General features: G+C 32.2%; 1 protein-coding gene across 2 annotated transcripts in view; it reads right to left on the reverse strand.

Moving 5' to 3' along the window:
• Nucleotides 1-13,332: 13,332 nt before the first annotated feature.
• The window catches only part of LOC143233385 (hemicentin-2-like), a 165,252-nt gene continuing 156,249 nt past the window's right edge, over nt 13,333-22,335 (reverse strand). The window contains exons 12-15 of one of the 2 annotated variants that reach the window (XM_076469577.1): nt 15,565-15,598; nt 14,999-15,108; nt 14,329-14,428; nt 13,333-13,715 (exon numbers count right to left, since the gene is read on the reverse strand). In XM_076469577.1, the coding sequence (XP_076325692.1) occupies nt 14,340-14,428; nt 14,999-15,108; nt 15,565-15,598 (233 nt within the window). In that variant the 3' untranslated portion in view covers nt 13,333-13,715; nt 14,329-14,339. Of the gene's footprint in view, nt 13,716-14,328; nt 14,429-14,998; nt 15,112-15,564; nt 15,599-22,335 lie in introns of both variants that reach the window. The other variant, XM_076469576.1, reaches the window with a different exon arrangement.

Genomic DNA, 22,335 nt, shown 5'->3' on the forward strand with positions numbered 1-22,335 from the left:
TTTTTTTTTCTTGGACTATTGCAGAAACGAGCGAATAGATGTAACTCAAAATGCAAAACTATTTGGTGATTTATTTAAGTTATTATACTAAGAATACACACACACGTGTGTGTGTGTATTTTAGACGTATGTGGAGTTTCTACATTCTTAAAATTGTAACTAGCATAATATCAGAGAAATGTTGTTAGTGGGACTCATTTGTTAACTTTGAAGCTACACAATTACAATAAATATCTGCGTGACCAGCACGTGGCCACTCAATTTCACATCTTGTTCAGCTGGTTTTGGAAATTTGTCAGTTAATCTACGCATAATTTTTCGTGTTTCTTCATTAGATGCTTTTCTTCAAATAAAACAAATCTTTATAATTTCAGTAAGAGATAGAGAAGTGAAACCGACAAAAATATGCACAGGCTCATAAATGCAGAGATAAGTGTATGCTTGAAGAAACGTACACGGTTTTCGAGAAAATGTTTACATTAGTGATAGAACTTAGATTAAAATACCTATTATATTGTCTGAATCTTGTAAATAAGGCTTCTTATTCCCTTTGAAGCTTAAAAACAAAGAAATATAGCTACATTATTGTCAAAATACAAGAAACACTCAAATAAATGTTATTAAGATGGTTGTTGGTTATTTAAGTTAAAGAAAATGTAAACAGTAATGATGTAATAGGTAGCCTTATTTAACGTTTGTGAATAAGAATTTTTCACGTGCATTTTCCCATAATTATGGTCAAATTGGGTATGCAATACAGGAGGTGGACAAAAAGTGACACCCCTTGAAAATGTCGTTAATTTATTATTTTTTATTAGATAACATAAAAATATATAAAATTTTGTTTTTAGAACGCCCTCTATAAGCTCTGTTTAAATATGATCTCAAATCCTAATTTTAACTCTGACTTTAGTAACTACGTGAACTTTTCATGATTTTAGTTACATATTATCACACAAAGTGTTGTACACCTGCTGTTGTTTCTTAGATTTCCTTATTCCAATTAGCCTACAAAATGATCAAACAAGTTTCTCTGTTATACTCGAACGTAAGAAATGAAACTCACAATAACACAAACTAGTTTCACAAGTTAATATTTAGTCAACATTATCTTATAATTCAGTACTGCTTCACTCCACGTGCCATACTTTCAATGAGTTTGTACAGATGTTCCTGAGTGATTAACTGTAATCCCTAATTTAGTACTTCAATACGTTCATCTTCAGTGTGTGATTGACTTGCTATCTTTCTTTAATCGATTTAACCCACCCCATAAAGTTAGAATCGGATTATTATCAGTTGATTGACGTGGCCATTACGCAACATCAGTTCTCTAATTTCTATGATATCCTTTAACGACTGGACAATTACGTCTGTTCATTTAGTTTCTAAATAATTTAGTGCATTTAATTAAAGCTACACAAGAACTACTTTACTTCATTTACATAAATCTGTAGGTAGCTAGCATAAACAAATATTCAATACGTGAATATATATTTTTCTACCCAACTTAGGACAAGCAACATACAATGTTATAACTTTCACAACTTAAAGAAATTTTCCATTGACCGGTGGGCATACTGATCCGAAGGTTAAACATGTTTAACAGCATCCATAACAAGCTTTAAAAACATACAATGTTAAAAAAACAACTGTCAGAGTCTCTGCTCGTTTCTTGAAAACAATAAATGCCAACATGTATGAAAACAATTATAGATGAAATGTAAGTAAATATGCAGCGCCTTGAAAACAATTAATTTCTTAAACAGACATTAATTTCACTGGTAAGTAAAGTAAAATTAAACTACATATTATTAGGTCTATGGGGAATAACGCATGCTTCATTAAAACAGCCATTAAAAGTAATTCTAGTTACCTACTTAATAGTTCGTTATATGTTTTCTTGTCGTCTTGTTCTTATATTAGACTATTCTTCATGGTTCTTGTTGGTTTCTTCACCGTGTTTCTTACTCGCTTAACATATAAGAGTTTAATCACATTTCCTGAATGTTTCACACCGAAGTATTAATGTGAACCCTTCATATAATTGCAGAATGGAACCAGTGAAAATTAACAGCCAGGGTTGAAATTTAAGTGTATAGCTCTAATACATGCGAGACATTTTAAATTCAAATAGTTTAGTGACATTATAGTCTATAAATATAAATCACGTAACTGCGTAACTCTTCTTTGTGTCAAACAGTTTAGGTTGTTCTTAAATGTTTCTGATACGAAGTTTCACAAATAATCTGTAATGATATTTATGTTTCTACTTTATACTTACATTAAGTCTACTAATGCAGTAATGTTACTGTGTCTCACTTATCCTTATGTCTTATTAGCGTATTCACTCTTGCCGTTTCTGTTTTATTGAATTACTACAGTAAAGACCGTAACTTCCTCAGGTCTCGAAATATCTTTTCATAATGTCTTTAGATATATATGATTCATGAGTAATAATTATAAGGATACAGTGCTGAAAGTGAATTTAAAAAAAATATAATGATTATTTTAAGATATGGTTATGAATTTTGCTCAAAGCTACACGAGGGCTATCTGCGTAGCCGTCGATAATGTAGCAGTGTAAGACTAGACGAAAGGAAGTTAGTCATCATAACCCACCGCCAACTCTTGAGCTACTCTTTTAACAACGAATAGTGAGATTGACCGAACATTATAACGCCCCCACGGCAGATAGGGCGAGCATGTTTGGTGTGACGGGTATTCGAACCCGCAATTCTCAGATTACGAGTAAAGTGCTTTAACCACCTGGCTGTGCCGGGCGCACAACCCTAACGCTGGGAGAGCACTCTCACACTTTAATAAATTGGTTGTGCTCTGTCCACGTTAAAATATAGTTACCTTTTTTTAGCAAACTGTACCCTTTGCAAAAAGAGAAAATTAGTACTGTTTTTTATCTCTGAGAAGAACAGAGCTAAAGGCATTTCGATTGAGTTCCAGATACTTGTCTGAAAGACTTATTCCAATGTAGTGTGACAGCGACAGTAAAAAAACACAAAAAAAAACGTAGTTACTCTAATTACTATGTAAATAATTATATAATAATTCAGTACATTTTCTCATGTGTAATTTTAACACATTCTATTAAAGATAATAATATTTTTGTGAAATATCTTAAGGCGAAAGTAGCGTAAGTTCTAAACTGATGACAAGTTCATGAAACATTAATGTGTGTGAAGGTTCTCATAGTGTCAGATAAAATATTCGTTGATTATAAAACTGGCACCTGTGAAGCTTTATCTTTATTTAGTTTTTCTAATTATAAAACATAGATGTGAAATTTCTAAAAGGAAATTGCATAGCACTCAAAAGTATGAATTAAAATGACTGACTGAAAGGGGAAATATATATGTTGAGTGAAGGAAAGAGGGAATATATATGTTTGAGTGAATGAAAGAGGGAATATATATGTTTGAGTGAATGAAAGAGGGAGTATATATGTTTGAGTGAATGAAAGAGGGAATATATATGTTTGAGTGAATGAAATGGGGAATATATATGTTGAGTGAATGAAATGGGGAATATATATGTTTAAGTGGATGAAAGGAGGAATATATATGTTTGAGTGAATGAAAGGGGGAATATATATCTTTGAGTGAATGAAAGAGGGAGTATATATGTTTGAGTGAATGAAAGGGGGAATATATATGTTTGAGTGAATGAAAGAGGGAGTATATATGTTTGAGTGAATGAAAGGAGGAATATATATGTTTGAGTGAATGAAAGAGGGAGTATATATGTTTGAGTGAATGAAACGGGGAATATATATGTTTGAGTGAATGAAATGGGGAATATATATGTTGAGTGAATGAAATGGGGAATATATATGTTTAAGTGGATGAAAGGAGGAATATATATGTTTGAGTGAATGAAAGGGGGAATATATATGTTTGAGTGAATGAAAGAGGGAGTATATATGTTTCAGTGAATGAAATGGGGAATATATATGTTTGAGTGAATGAAAGGAGGAATATATATGTTGAGTGAAGGAAAAGAGGAATATATATGTTTGAGTGAATGAAATGGGGAATATATATGTTTGAGTGAATAAAAGGAGGAATATATATGTTGAGTGAAGGAAAAGGGGAATATATATGTTTGAGTGAATGAAATGGGGAATATATATGTTTAAGTGAATGAAAAAAGGAATATATATGTTTGAGTGAATGAAACGGGGAATATATATGATTGAGTGAATGAAATGGGGAATATATATGTTTGAGTGAATGAAAAAAGGAATATATATGTTTGAGTGAATGAAAGGAGGAATATATATGTTTGAGTGAATGAAATGGGGAATATATATGTTGAGTGAATGAAATGGGGAATATATATGTTTGAGTGGATGAAAGGAGGAATATATATGTTTGAGTGAATGAAAGAGGAATATATATTTGAGTGAATGAAAGGGAATATATATGTTTGAGTGAATGAAAGAGGAGCATATATGTTTGAGTGAATGAAAGGAAATATATATGTTTGAGTGAATGAAAGAGGAGCATATATGTTTGAGTGAATGAAAAAAGAATACATATGTTTGAGTGAATGAAATGGGAAATATATATGTTTGAGTGAATGAAAGGAGAATATATATGTTTGAGTGAATGAAAGAGAGATATATATGTTTGAGTGAATGAAACAGAGAATATATATGTTTGAGTGAATGAAATAGGGAATATATATGTTGAGTGAATGAAATGGGGAATATATATGTTTAAGTGGATGAAAGGAGGAATATATATGTTTGAGTGAATGAAAGGGGGAATATATATGTTTGAGTGAATGAAAGAGGGAGTATATATGTTTCAGTGAATGAAAGGAGGAATATATATGTTGAGTGAATGAAAAAACGAATATATATGTTTGAGTGAATGAAAGAGGGAGTATATATGTTTGAGTGAATGAAAAAGGAATACATATGTTTGAGTGAATGAAATGGGGAATATATATGTTTGAGTGAATGAAAGGAGGAATATATATGTTTGAGTGAATGAAAGAGGGAGTATATATGTTTGAGTGAATGAAACGGGGAATATATATGTTTGAGTGAATGAAATGGGGAATATATATGTTGAGTGAATGAAATGGGGAATATATATGTTTAAGTGGATGAAAGGAGGAATATATATGTTTGAGTGAATGAAAGGGGGAATATATATGTTTGAGTGAATGAAAGAGGGAGTATATATGTTTCAGTGAATGAAAGGAGGAATATATATGTTGAGTGCAGGAAAAGGGGAATATATATGTTTGAGTGTATGAAATGGGGAATATATATGTTTGAGTGAATAAAAGGAGGAATATATATGTTGAGTGAAGGAAAAGGGGAATATATATGTTTGAGTGAATGAAATGGGGAATATATATGTTTAAGTGAATGAAAAAAGGAATATATATGTTTGAGTGAATGAAACGGGGAATATATATGTTTGAGTGAATGAAATGGGGAATATATATGTTTGAGTGAATGAAAAAAGGAATATATATGTTTGAGTGAATGAAAGGAGGAATATATATGTTTGAGTGAATGAAAGAGGGAGTATATATGTTTGAGTGAATGAAATGGGGAATATATATGTTGAGTGAATGAAATGGGGAATATATATGTTTGAGTGGATGAAAGGAGGAATATATATGTTTGAGTGAATGAAAGGGGGAATATATATGTTTGAGTGAATGAAATGGGGAATATATATGTTTGAGTGAATGAAAGGAGGAATATATATGTTTGAGTGAATGAAAGGAGGATTATATATGTTGAGTGAAGGAAAGGGGGAATATATATGTTTGAATGAATGAAAGGGGGAATATATATGTTGAGTGAAGGAAAAGGGGAATATATATGTTTGAGTGAATGAAATGGGGAATATATATGTTTGAGTGAATGAAAGGGGGAATACATATGTTTGAGTGAATGAAATGGGGAATATATATGTTTGAGTGAATGAAAGGAGGAATATATATGTTGACTGAAGGAAAAGGGGAATATATATGTTTGAGTGAATGAAAAAACGAATATATATGTTTGAGTGAATGAAAGGGGGAATATATATGTTTGAGTGAATGAAACGGGGAATATATATGTTTGAGTGAATGAAATGGGGAATATATATGTTTGAGTGAATGAAAAAAGGAATATATATGTTTGAGTGAATGAAAAAAGGAATATATATGTTTGAGTGAAGGAAAGGGGGAATATATATGTTTGAGTGAATGAAAAAAGGAATATATATGTTTGAGTGAAGGAAAGGGGGAATATATATGTTTGAATGAATGAAAGAGGGAATATATATGTTTAAGTGAATGAAAAGAGGAATATATATGTTTGAGTGAATGAAACGTGGAATATATATGTTTGAGTGAATGAAATGGGGAATATATATGTTTGAGTGAATGAAACGGGGAATATATATGTTTGAGTGAATGAAATGGGGAATATATATGTTGAGTGAATGAAATGGGGAATATATATGTTTGAGTGAATGAAAGGAGGAATATATATGTTTGAGTGAATGAAAGGGGGAATATATATGTTTGAGTGAATAAATAGGAAATATATGTTTGAGTGAATGAAATAGGGAATATATATGTTTGAGTGGATGAAAGGAGGAATATATATGTTTGAGTGATTGAAAGGGGGAATATATATGTTTGAGTGAATGAAAGAGGGAGTATATATGTTTGAGTGAATGAAAGGGGAATATATATGTTTGAGTGAATAATTGAAATAGAATATATATGTTTGAGTGAATGAAAGGAAGAATATATATATGTTTGAGTGAATAAAAGAGGAGAATATATATGTTGAGTGAAGAAAAGAGGAATATATATATTTGAATGAATGAAAGAGGAATATATATGTTGAGTGAAGGAAAAGGGGAATATATATGTTGAGTGAAGGAAAAGGGGAATATATATGTTTGAGTGAATGAAAAAACGAATATATATGTTTGAGTGAATGAAACGGGGAATATATATGTTTGAGTGAATGAAACGGGGAATATATATGTTTGTGTGAATGAAATGGGGAATATATATGTTGAGTGAAAGAAAGAGGGAATATATATGTTTGAGTGAATGAAATGGGGAATATATATGTTGAGTGAATAAAATGGGGAATATATATGTTTGAGTGGATGAAAGAAGGAATACATATGTTTGAGTGAATGAAAGGGGGAATATATATGTTTGAGTGAATGAAAGAGGGAGTATATATCTTTGAGTGAATGAAAGAGGGAGTATATATCTTTGAGTGAATGAAACGAGGAATATATATGTTTGTGTGAATGAAATGGGGAATATATATGTTAAGTGAATGAAATGGGTAATATATATGTTAAGTGAATGAAATGGGGAATATATATGTTTGAGTGAATGAAATGGGGAATATATGTGTTTGAGTGGATGAAAGGGGAATATATATGTTTGAGTGAATGAAAGGAGAAATATATATGTTTGAGTGAATGAAAGAGAGAATATATATGTTTCAAATTATTTATCATTGTAATAATTATTTTGAAGGACTATTTCCTAATTTTATATATAAGAAACATACGTTAGAAAGAATGTATTTATTTGACAAAAAGTTATCAATATAGATGACATCCATATAGATATTTATAATTATTTATATTGCAATAACAATAACCTAGTACATCATTGTTCTTTTCCCGCGATGGACACAGCAGATAGCGCGATGTGGCTTTGCTATATAAACACACACAAGTTCTTTCTTCATATTTGCCAAGTTCAACGACATTTAACCGCTGAAACAGACTAATGATGTGAGGAGAGTGAGTTTGTTCGTTATAATTATGGTAATTATTTCCTTTATTAAACATTATATGAAATTATGTTGAAGAATAATGGAACAGGTAGACTAAAGAACCAAAGACTTGTAGTTTAATTAATACTACATTTTGTTGTAGATGGAAAATTATAATAATTTAAGTGTTTTTACACCGGTTTTCCAGCAGTAAGTTTAAAGCCCGAGATTCAATTTCCCTCCGTGCATGGAGCTTTTGTAGTCCATTTCTTTAAAACACTCCGTTTATGTGTCTTTTACTTACCCCTCAGTGTTTTCAATTTCTATTTTCTTAACCACTTATCCTTAATAATATACGAAAACCATGAACTTTACTAATTCAACTTATATTAAAATAACACATTTTATGAGTGCAAAAATACATTTATATTATTCAATTATTATTTTAATATTTTTAACTGAATGAAACGTGCTTTGTGGCCGGGGTTCCTAAACTTTGCCAACCTGCAGACCCCTTAAACGTCTTTATTGTGTTGGCGAACCATCTCCCATTAAAAGGTTTTTATCATGTGTAACTGGTGTACCATACACGTATTTACTATCTTTACAGTTTGATTCTAATTTTAAGAAAAAAACTATGAAAAGAGATTTAAATATGGAAATTTCAATAAAAATCTCGTGACATACTTTAATGTGAAGGATAATACACAATCTGGTTGATTGTTGATACAATCTGGTGAATTTCATGGTCAATGTCTGACAGTTTCAAACGAAGATCCACATATCTTATTTCTATACTTCGAATTTATATGCGTCAGTCTAACAGTAAATCAACTGTCTTGTTTTGTATTACTGGTTTCTTTATTTGATTGACAAACAGTGGTGCATCATGTTAATTACAATTATTAATTTGTACTTTATATTTGTATTATTATATTATGTTTGTAATGACTCAGCATTTTATTTCATTCGCTACTTTTTCAGATAACGATAATTCATATATATGGTGTATAATTGCAGACCTACAGGGGCCCACGGATCACAGATTGGAAACATTTGCTTTAGGGCAAAGAAGGACATGTATTTCATAAAGACTGGTTTTATTATATTCAGTCATAACACGTGTTGATCAGCGTAAAATACTTCATCCCTCAGATTACATCAAAATTGTTTATACAGGTTGGATGTTTGACTTGTTTGTTTTGAATTTCGCGCAAAGCTGCACGAGAGCTATCCGCTTTAGCCGTTCCTAATTTGAGCTACTCTTTCACCAACGAATAGTGGTATTGACATTATAACGCCCCCATGGCTGAAAGGGCGACCCTCAGATTACGAATCGAGTGCCTTAACCACCTGGACAGGCCAGGCTTTAGGTTGAAATAAGGAGTAAAATTATATACGTAGATTTTTCAATGTAGAGTCCATCTTTTCAAAATTTTTATAGATATCATGAAAGTTACCACTTATTGACTTTGTTTAGACTCTAATTTCACACCTTCGTTAATTTATCTAAGATTTAGTAATCTAACTTCTCCAAAAATGCGCTTTTAGTTCTTTTTTTACATTTTCAAAAAATGAAAAGCGTAATGAAGTAAGTCTCCAGTTTTTAGTTGATGTCTTATTAGATATATTATATAGAAGATAGTTATATATCTCAGGTTCGTAGCTTTTCACAAGTGCATATTGCATAATTAATGTATGAAGTTTAAAAAACAGCATTAAGTTATCCTTAATTATTATTCAAAAAACTTTAAAGTAAAAAAGCCAGTTTTAATGACCAGATAATTACCTATTAAAACACATCTGTAAAACTCACATTAGGTGATGTATTCCATAAAAAAAATTTTCTGAAAACAAAAAGTTTTCAAAAGATGTTTATAATTGCTAGGTAGTTTTATCAGATGAAGAAATCTAGACTCGTTTCCAATTAATTTTTTTTTGTTTCTTACAGGTCTTTTGAGGACTTTCTTTACTAAAAAACATATTTATATACTCCAAATTCTGCTACATAAAATACGTAAAGAACAAGAGTAAAACATGTCAAATACATTCTATTGACAAGAAAAAGAAAACCTTGAATTCAGATCATAAATAAATCTACCTGCAGAGGGTGAGTCTCTACAGCTTAGCTTGTTGAAGTTTCACGCGGACTGTACTTGTGACTTTTAGTTTGTTTTGAATTTCGTGCAAAGTTACACGAGGGCTATCTGCGCTAGCCGTCCATAATTTTACATTGTAAGACTAGAGGGAAGGCAATTAGTCATCACCACCCACCGCCATCTCTTGGGCTACTCTTTTACCAACGAAAAGTGGAATTTACCGTCCCACTATAATGACCCTACGGCTGAAAGGGCGAGAGTGTTTGGTGCGACGGGGATTCCAACCCGCGACCCTCAGATTACGAGTCCAGTGCCTTAACCAACTGGCCAGGCCGGGCCGACTTTTAGAATGACTTGAAGTTTCATCCAAATAATTTACTCTCGTAATAACTTCAAGCATATGGCTTAAATAAGTAGAATAATAACATTATTAATTATAACATTTACTTTCGCATAAATTGTTCAAATATTTCGTTTAAAATAATCTTCAAGGTTTATTTGGTTTCAATTATTCAGCCCTGTTATTATATTTAAAGATTAATATGAAATATTAAGTATAATATGATATAGAAACATAGTAAATGTTGGTAGGCAGAATGAAGTGTAGAAAGTTATATAGTCATACAGCGGTCAAGGAAAGAAGACAACAGTGAAACAGAAAGAGTAACAGTCATACTGATGCAGTAAAATATGACTCAAACAGTCAAGGTCAATCGCAGGCATAATGACGACTTGGAAAATAAAGTTCCTGTTAAACCAATGGAACAGTGTATAACTGTAGGTTTGTTTTAAAACTATCGTCCATATATCAGCCTTCGGTTCTAGTGTTAAAGCTAACATTCATTAGCGCATGACAGCACCAAAACCCAAATTACAGATCGTTGACGTAATAGTAAGTAATTACGACATAATGTTAGCGTAATAATGATATATTGCTAATTAAATTTCCATTTTAATAATCAAGTGATGCTAAAAATACGTCATTAAGAGCGTGGATGGTTTCCGGATATATCAGCTAGAAAAAAATAATTCTGATTAATAATGTAGTTGCGTTAATTGTCGGTTTATATATTAATATCTTTGTTAGAAATGTGATAAACAAAATGTTTATATGTTTATGTTAAATATGAATTATACCGCAACTTCACTAAATTAATAAAATGTTTTGATGTAGTTAACTGTATTTACTAAAGACTAATATGAACAAAGCCATTCCACAAATAGTCGGTTTGTAAAACAGATCACGTGATTGCATCATTCAAAATGTCTTGGAATTTGAGAAAAGATTGTTTTAACTCATCACTGCATAACTCAAATCGTTATGATTATTTTGCAGACAGTTTTTAATTTGGATCTATAGAATACAACAGTTCTGCTAATTATGTGGATTGTTTTGCTGTCCATTTCCACTTAAGTGTAAAAGCTTCAGTCGAAGTTAGTATTTTTCTGGTTTATTGTCTCGTACATTATAGGAACAAGAATCGTAAGTAAATATTTATTGAAGATGTACATTCGTATAATGAAGTGCTAAGTAAAGGTACAACTTGCCAGCTTGTTTAGAGCATAATAGTCACAGTAGACTTAATAAATGGGTGATGCTATACTAGTTTATTTAGATAACTGGACGGAACTCTTCATACTATATAATTGGTTTACTGGACTACCAGTTTGTGCCTTTTTACTATAATGGGAGCTGAATGCTAACTTCAAAAGGTAAGTTTTTAACTAACTTACCCCTAAATGATAGTACCTTATTGTTTTTATTCTTATTTGTCAATTATTTTTTTCTTCTTTACTTTGAAAGGAAGTCACCCTCCCACACCTGTCTGCAGGCAGAAAAGAGTAATATAGATGTGGGACATTGTGGTCTTAAGCACACAAATCTCACCCTCTATGTTTCTATTTTTCTTATGCGAGAGTAGCGAATTGGAGGTTAAGACTGATAGACGGTGTATACCCACCGCAATGTGGGTCCTACTTTATCAATCACCTCCAAAACCTAGGGTACATTTTATAATCTACATTATATCTTGTACCCGAGGATCCTTTCAATTAGTGCAGCGTTTTTAATCTATTTTTTCGGCTTGTTTTTCAAGCTACACGAGAGCTGTCTGCGGTAGCTGTCCCTAATTTAACAGTGTAAGATTAGAGAGAAGGCAGCTAGCTAGTCATCACCACTCACCGCCAACACTTGAGCTACTCTTTTACCAAGAATAGTGGGATTGATCGTAATATTATAACACCCCCACAGCTGAAAGGGCGAGTATGTTTGGTGCGACCGGGATTCGAACCAGCGACCTTTATATTACGAGTCGAACGCCTTAACACACTTGGCCATGGCGGGCTTTTTCAACGAAGTGGCCAGGGATAACTCTGGATCTTATCAATATTGATATCTTAAGCATGATATACTGATATTTAGGAAGCCCTTACTGCTTGTTGGAACCCATGCTTCGTGTGTAATATCAACCAAAACTTACGAACTGAATGACCAAACATTTGTACTTGAAATCATACGACAAAATCTTCCAAACTCGATGATTGAAATGAGTTGAGATGAGGATAATTTATAACAATAGTTTTATCTTGGCATATCAAAAGTGTATAAAAAAAATAATAGTTTTGTGTGGTTTCCAGAAAGTAGAAGCATTTATACTTCGACATATTTCATTATTTATAAAACGTAGTTTACAAAGCATTAAAAACTACTTGTATAAAAACATAGAAATCTTCAAATATTAGGGTGTAAACCCTCTTTATCTATTATTATTACTTCATATGTGTCCAGCAATTATGAAAGAGCATAACTTATATTAATTTATACCCTTACAGTAGCATATGTGTTTTTCCCTCAGCATATATTCTTTTGTTCTTATACTAAGATTTGGCATAGAGAATAACAACTATTTACGATTACTGCACTATTAAAACCGTCTTGCAAATAACTAGAAAAATAATTAATTTTTTGCAAGTGTAAATGACTACAAGATAGACAGAGAGTATTCATTACTGGTACCTGGAATTACTATAAAAATTGTACTTTAAATTTACCCTATAATAGTTTTATTTCACGACATGACAAACTACGTTCTACAAACACAAGTCTGTGTGAATTATAACATATTTTATGTAACAACATTTTTTCAACGTTTCTCGAGTTTTAAAAGAGCAAAACTAACGTGCGGTTTCAATTACAAATTTGAACACGTTATTTATTTGCGAAGTTATAGTTTTATTTAGTGTGTGTAGATTCTACAGATTTTTACACTAAGATTGAGCACTAACCAAGAACGTAAAAACTATTGTATTGTTTTGTTAGCTCATAGTGATTGTTAAGTTTGTGTAGCAAATAAAATTATTCAAGTTATTTCACAAGATTCTGATATTTTAATATCAGACGTTTTTATTCTGTGTATCAGTGATGAAATAAAATATGAACATAAGACATAAACATATTATTTTTTATTATTTTCTTGGGCTGAAATACACTTACATGTTTTAGTTGTAGCTTCAAAAATGTCAAATAGTTCTTTTTCCGTTCCGTTATCATTGTTATTTAAATAGGTTTCTTTACGCTCTTGTATTCTATCTTCAAAAGACATGACTTTTTTAAATCATTCGTAAAGAATTTCCTTGAAGATTTAAGGAGTCAAGTATCTAAAAATAAGTGTTATCTCTCATAAAAAATGCCCCAATTTTTACTCAGACCATTCCTTTACCCAAAACTTTAACAGTGACTTTTGTCGTATGTGTACGGTTAGGTACTGAAAATCACCTTATATCATGATCAGGACAACCCCAACATCCTTGATGTAAGGTGTCAGTCAGTTCTGGAGAAGAAACGGTATCTTGTTAGTATACGGCTCGTTAGTAAGTTTTATAATTACACTGACATAAAAGAAGTGGAGCTTCTCTCTTACTTAAGACATTTCAAAAACATTTCTGTACTTTTGAATTAATCTGTATAAAAGTAAACCTGAATTCATAGAATATTTTTAAAACATCTCACTAAAAGTTAGAACATAATAATCAGTGATGACGAGAAAACCCACATAAAAAAAATTCTCAACCCAAACCAGCCGTTTTTACGTATATAAGTTAGAACATATTTGTTTCTAAGATGTGACGACAATTCGAATGATATGTTGAAACCTTCTTCGGACATAATACTTTATAGTAATTTTGAAAACAATCGTATACAGATATTTTTAACTTCTGTCTTATTTCCTGAATATTCTTGCTTCAAAGAATTAATATCACCACACAAGTTTTTACAAAGTATGCATTTTTTAAAACTTTAACGTCAAATTAGCAGATTTGTTATTAGTTATTTACCTAAAACACAATAACAGTGATTTATTACACACCATTCACTAACTGCATATCGACAGATTTGTTATTAATTATTAACCTAAAACACAATAACAGTGAGTTACTACCTACCGTAATCCATGTCATCTGCGATCGTTTCCATTTCGATTAATAGGGAAGTGTAGAGGGCGTCCCACGCGATCACCAGTTACCAGTTCGGTACAGTTGAGATCTGTTTACAGTAACGTACGAAAACCTTTTTTTAAAATCATGTAAGTATTACTCAGAATAATGTGTTGTTTTTCTTCATTAGTAAAAACAATACAATACAAAGTTACCACGAACTGTTATCATATTATCTTCTACATAAATGCGATATACGTTTGGCGAAAGAACAATAACTGAGTGAATATTTATATATATGCAAGGTATCCTATGAGTGAATATTTATATATATGCATGGTATCCTCTGAGTAAATATTTATATATATTCATGGTATTCTCTGAGTGAATATTTATATATATGCATGGTATCCTCTGAGTGAATATTTATATATATGCATGGTATCCTCTGAGTGCATATTTATATATATTCATGGTATCCTCTGAGTGAATATTTATATATATGCATGATATCCTCTGAGTTTGATGCAAGATGCCGAAGAGAAGAAGATAAACTGACCATTAGAAAGCTGTTTCAGTGTAGACTCATAAGTGTCTTTATGTATAGAAATATTAGTAGAAAACGAAGTGTGGAATAAGTGAAAATTTCCTTCGTAATACTAAGAGATATTTTTCATACCTCCAACAATAGGTTTCAAAAGGGGACTTCCATCGGGTTTATCAAGGATCGTCAGAAGAGGAGAAGCGCCCCCTGGGGTGTCGTCAACAGTTAGCTCTCTTCCCTCGGGCCTACTTAGGAAGGAAATGTTAGATTATTCTATTTTTCTTTTTAACTTGAAATATTCAAATGACACAAGCACTGTTGAATGTTTATTTTTAAGTAAAAACTCCTGCATTATGAAAACATAAATCATTTGAACTCACGAACAAAAGAATGTAACATAAAAAGAAAAATTTTAAATTTGCTCTCAGGGAACTTATGTAATGTACATGACAGATGACATATAAATGACTATATTGCTATTATTGTAGTCTGAAACCAAACGTTTAATATATCTATCAGTTTTTTCTATTTTTTAAACAGCAATAGCTCTTAAAAGTAGTTTGTTAATTATGCGCTTTAACTTGGTTTTGAAAACAGAAAACGTTCAAAACCAATACAAGAATAACACAATAGAAAACCATGTTTTATGATTTTTGTTTGACATTTCACTAATTCTAATCTAACATGTAAATGATACCTACGTTTGTCGCTGCATTAGTTCTGTCTTCTTGTTTTCTAGGAAGAAAATATACTATCTTATTAATAATATATTCAGTAAGTACCAATTAAAATATAAAATATTAATATTAAAATACTAAACTTGTTTATATTAATATTAAAATATTAAAGTTGTTTATATTAATATTGTTTATGTTAATATAAAGTTTTATACCAATATTAAAATTGTTTATATTAATATTGTTTATGTTAATATAAAGTTTTATACCAATATTAAAATTGTTTATATTACAAACACTGTAAATAACTTCACTGCAAGATTCCAACTGAGCATTCAGCGAACTGGCTTTATAAAAACTATAAATGTACTGCTGCATCTACATTACAATATTGAACGATTCTACAACTGATATAGACCCTACATAACAATAATGAATGGTTCTAGAACTGGATATAGCATCTACATTACAATATTAAATGGTTCTACAACTAATATAACATCTACATTACAATATTGAATGGTTCTACAACTAATATAACATCTACATTACAATATTAAATGGTTCTACAACTAATATAACATCTACATTACAATATTGAATGGTTCTACAACTGATATAGCATCTACATTACAATATTAAATGGTTCTACAACTAATATAACATCTACATTACAATATTAAATGGTTCTACAACTAATATAACATCTACATTACAATATTAAATGGTTCTACAACTAATATAACATCTACATTACAATATTGGATGGTTCTACAACTGATATAGCATCTGGTTATTCTTTTTATATTTAAATGATGTAGTGTAAATAGATTATGACAGTTCTAATAGAAAACAAACTTCCAGAAACTCGAAGTGTTGGGAAACGTTTCAGTATGAGATATCTTGTCTTACGTTTGAATATCAGTAGCAAGAGACGTTTTATTTTACTTTTTCTTGCTCGCTCAGTACTTTTCTATATAATGTCTTAGTGTAATGTTTTAACTATAGAATAGTTAGTCGAAGTTTCTGGACAATAAGAAGAGTTTTCTAAAACAGGAAGTGAAGTGATTTTAAAGTGTATTTTTTTCCACTTCCATTCCCAGTTGCTCAGCAGCAAACCTGAGGTCTTATCATGATAAATATCAAATTTCAATAAACGTACTTGTTTGTCTTAGATCTTCAGATAGCACTTTGTTATAATAATGTTATACTCGTATGTCCATTTTTCTTCAACTTTATTAAGATTTTAGTTAATGTTATCAGGAAATAACCCTAATATAAACATAAAAAATATTTTTTTTTACTACATCAATAATATATAGGAAAATTAGGCTTAGGACTAGTTTAGATTCTTACTGGCATCGTATTTTCTCATGCAATTCACTGTCTGTTTATTTGTCGACTCTTAGATCTGATCTGTTTTCATCCCATTGGTCGTCTTGTCTTTTATATATCTTTCTCCAAACTACATAAACACACCCGTTTTCCTAACATCATATTAAACGCTTTATAAATTTAAGGGTTATCATAGCTTCCAAATCCTCAGAGCCTAGAAAGACAACCGATCTTCCAATAATTATTTAATAACTTAGAACTGTAATCCACTTGGTCCTCTAGGGACTGACCAAAGTTCTCACAAATCTCAACGTTAACTGATTCTTGTATAGAACTTTGTAATACGTCTACTCTCATTGCATTTTACATGAACTAGTTTCACCGGTAGCACAATACGCTTCACTGTCTTTGTCTCAGTATTTCACAACTTCGCTGTTTTATATATTTTCTCTTACTTTATCACGGTTTCGATGAGACATTTACCAAAACTCCCATCTTGTAGTTGACATTCAGTCACCTATTCTCGATATATATTCCCTATTATACAAGAAGTTAAAAATTAATTATTTGGATTGTTTACATGGTGGTTAATTTATCCAATAAATTCTTTCCTTGTTCAGTGTTTACTCTAATATCATTTATAAACAGCTCTATTAGCGAGGTGATACTACTGCTTCTGACGTATTCCACAATCCCAGAGCTTCTACCTTATTATCAAATAAAACCGGATTTCAAATACCATCCGCCACCCGTACTACACCCCACCTTGAGAAGCTCGACGTTCTAATGTACGCTCTCCTGATGCAAGTCGATTATATTTCATTAACTCCTTTGTCACAAGAGTTTTCCAACTACTAACATCTCTTAACGAATTCACGACTTGCCATTTATTCCAACTATTTATCTGATTTGGGTGTGTGTGTGTCTTCAATATAATACACAAAAATATCACCTCTTTCTATAATTTTCATATCTGTCTACTTGATCACATGTAAAATATTTTGCGAAGGTTTTAATATACTTACTTACTCACAAAATCACTGTGTGAAAAGGTTTTCCTTACAATTTTCACAGATCGCTGATGTAGTTTTACTTACTCGTGGTAGGTATTTATACTAGCTTCATTTTCCACTAGATTTAAACCTCTGTGCAACCTCGTCACTACATATTCATCCGCTATAAGAATTAATGTCTTACGTGATTTTATTGGCTTACTGTCATTTAACCAAATTACTAAATGTTTTAGAAGGTTCGTCAAAATTTGCTCTTGCAACATCATATCTATAACCTCGTCAGCGTCTCCACTAAATTAAGTTTAAATCCTCCAAACCATTTAAATAGTAACTAATGTAATCCCGTTCTATACTCTTTAAATGTTTCATGTGAGATTTTTATAACTATGAATTTTTTGCAACAAGTCTCAGACTTACGTTATATGTCTTTCAAATTGTTGAATTTACTATATCATACTGAATATATCTACATCATACAGAATACATCTACATCATACAGAATACATCTACATCATACAGAATATATCTACATCATACAGAATACATCTACATCATACAGAATACATCAACATCATACAGAATACATCTACATCATACAGAATACATCTACATGATACAGAATACATCTACATGATACAGAATATATCTACATCATACAGCATACATCTACATCATACAGAATACATCTACATCATACAGAATACATCTACATCATACTGAATATATCAACATCATACAGAATATATCTACATGATACAGAATACATCTACATGATACAGAATACATCTACATCATACAGAATATATCTACATCATACAGCATACATCTACATCATACAGAATACCTCTACATAATACAGAATATATCTACATCATACTGAATATATCAACATCATACAGAATACATCTACATGATACAGAATACATCTACATCATACAGAATACATCTACATCATACAGAATATATCTACATCATACAGAATATATCTACATGATACAGCATACATCTACATCATACAGAATACATCTACAACATACAGAATACATCTACATCATACAGAATATATCTACATCATACTGAATACTATTTCAGGAATAAGCTAGCTCACCATATTCTGTGGTTGTCATTCCTCTATCCTCGCTAATTTACCAAAAGCACAGTATAATGAACCTAAATTGTTTTCGAACAAATTAGCTAACTACACATAAATGGCTCTCTCATGCATGTTAGCTAGTTTTTCTCCAATAGCTCTTAATTTCACATCTCTAATGTTGTTATTTTTCTCCAATATCTCCTCATTTCACGTCTCTAATGTCGTTGTTCTTCTCCAATGCTTCCTAACTTCACATCTCTAATGCTGTTGTTTCTTCCAACAGCTCCTAATTTGACGTCTCTAATGCTGTTATTTTTCTCCCACATCTCCTAATTTCATGACTCTAATGCTATTGTTTTCCTCCAATATCTTCTCATTTCACATCTCTAATGCTGTTGTTTTTCTCCAACATCTCCTAATTTCACGTCTCTAATGTTGTTGTTTTCTTCCAATATCTTCTCATTTAACATCTCAATCTTGTTGTTTCCCTCCAACAGTTCCTAAGTTCACATCTCTAATGTTGTTGTTTTTCTCCAATTCCTCCTAAGTTCACATCTCTAACGTTGTTGTTTTTCTACAACAGCTCCTAATTTCATAACTCTGATGTTGTTGTTTTTTCAATGACTCCTATATGTTATACCTTGTAATCTAGATTTAGTTAGAAACTGATTTTTTTATCTATGATTTTCAGGGATAATTCATGTGAGTTCAATTTCTTAAACAAAACACAGCACAATTTTTGAAACTGGTAAGAATTAATAGAACCAATATCAATCCAATATAAAAAAATAATAACAAAAAGCAGTCTCTTTCCCAACTTCACTGATTCACCTGGTTGATCCCTTCCAACAAAAACCAATCCTTGGCTTTTATTGGTGTTCTTACAGCTTCAATTGTTTTTCATTATTGGATTTCTAGTCCCTCAAGAATTTGTTTCTCATCTCTTTATCGTAGATCACTTCATGAGCCATTTTCTTAGAGATCGATTTTGTGATGATGTTATATGAGAACGTCACTTACCTCTGCCTCATGTCAAATTTGAAATGTGTTTATTAATAACACATACTAATTTATTCTCATTGTTATTAGCGCCATATTTTCCTTCGGCTCTTTTTTTATTCGTTATCGTATTTCCTATCTCTTTTTCTACGTTTTTACATTTTATGTCTGTCTCCAAATCAAGCCAACACACCTGTTTTCCTAAAATCGTCTTATAAGCACAGGCCCGGAAAGGCCAAGAGGTTAAGGCACTCTACTCGTAATCTGAGGGGTCGCGGATTCGAATCCCCGTCACACCAAACATGCTCGCCCTTTCACTCGTGGGGGGCATTATAATGTGACGGTCAATCCCATTATTCGTTGGTAAAGGAATAGCCCAAGAGTTGGCTGTGTGTGGTGATGACTAGCTACCTTCCCTCTAATCTTACACTTCTAAATTAGTGGCTTCTAGCGCAGGTAGCCCTTGTGAAGCGTTGAAAGATATATATAAAACAGTTAAAACAAACCTAAATTAGGGACGGCTAGCGTTTGTTGACCATTTCATTCCAAAACCATGGGCATTAAATATGGAGTTGGTTTTCCTTTTGCTGCTATAACAACCTTCATTCTTCTGGAAAGGCTTTTTACTAAATTTTGGAAAATGGCTGCGGGGATTCGATTCTATTCAGCCACAAGAGCATCAGTGAGGTTAGGCACTGATGACGGGCGAGAAGGCCTAACTCGCAGTCGGCGTTCCAATTCATCCCAAAGGTGTTCGATGGGGTTGTGGTCAGGGCGTTGAGCAGACCATTCAAGTTCTTCCACACCAACCTTGGCAAACCGTGTCTTTATGGACCTCGCTTTGTGTACGGGAGCACTGTCATGCTGAAACAAGAAAGGGTCTTTCCCAAAATGTGTCCACAAACTTAGAAGCACACAATTCTCTAGACTGTCATCGTATGCTGAAGCATTGATATTTCCCTCCACTGGAACTAGAGAACCTCGCCCAAACCATGAAAAACAGCCCCAGACCATTATTCCTCCTCCACCAAACTTTACAGTTTGTACTATGCATTCGGACAGGTAGCGTTCACCTGGCATCCGCCAAACCCAGATTCGTATGTCAGACTGCCAGATAATGAAGTGTAAGTCATCACTCCAGAGAATGAATATCCACTGCTCCAAAGTCCAATGGCGGTTTGCTTTACATCACTCCAACGCATGGCATTGCGTATGGTGATCTTAGGCTTGCGTGCAGCTGCTCGGCCAAGGAAACTAATTTCATTAAGCCCCTGATGAACAGTTTTCGTGCTGACGTTTCTTCCAGAAGCAGTTTGGAACTCGGTAGTGAGTGTTGCAACTGTGGACATACGATTTTTATACGCTACGCGTTTCAGCGCTCATCAGTCCCGTTCTGTGAGTTTGTGTGGCCTACCGCTTCGTAGTTAAACCATTGTTCCTCCTAGACGTTTCCAATTCACAATAACAGCACTTACAGTTGACCGGGGCATCTCTATCAGGACAGAAATTTGACGAACTGACTTGTTGGAAAGTTGGCATTCTATGACAGTGCCACGTTGAAAGTCATTGAGCTCTTCAGTACGACTCATTCGACTGCCAATGTTAATCTACGGAGATTACATGTCAGTATGCTTGATTTTATGCGCCTGTTAGCAATGAGTATGGCTGAAATAGTTGAACCTGCTAATTAAAAGAGGTCTCCACATACCTTTAGCCCCGTAATGTATGTGTATGAAATAGTTTTCCCAGTTATCTTGCACATATAATCTTAATAATCTTAATAATAAATAATAATCTTAAATTCTAAAGTATGAATATAAAATCATATATAACGTACCAACGGCAATACTGTTACTGTAAGATCATTAAATTAAGATAGAAATTGATTGGTTTGAACTTCGCGCAAAGCTACACGAGGGCTATCTGCGCTAGTCGACCCTAATTTAGCAGTGTAAGACTAGAGGGAAGGCCGTCACTATCCGCCGTCAACTCTTGGGCTACTCTTTTAAAAACGAATAGTAGGATTAATCGTCACATCATAACGCCCCCACGGCTTAAAGGGCGAGTATGTTTGGTGTGATCGTGATTTGAACCCGCGACCCTCAGATTACAGGTCGAACGTCTTAACCCCTGGCCATGCCTTCCCATGATAATACATATGCGATATGTGTAATGATATATTTGCGATAGGCGTTAGTAAAAAAAACAAAAACAGAATAGTTAACAAACCTGCTCTTTATCTTTTCCGTTGATAAATAACTTTATGAATTTACGTCAAAAAACTTCGGTTACACAAAAAATCGCTTAGCAGCAACTTAGTCTTAATTGTTGACTATGGTATTATTTTATTGTTAA

The sequence above is a fragment of the Tachypleus tridentatus genome, chromosome 12 (assembly GCF_004210375.1).
Source record: "Tachypleus tridentatus isolate NWPU-2018 chromosome 12, ASM421037v1, whole genome shotgun sequence".
In the NCBI taxonomy this organism is placed as follows: domain Eukaryota; kingdom Metazoa; phylum Arthropoda; class Merostomata; order Xiphosura; family Limulidae; genus Tachypleus; species Tachypleus tridentatus.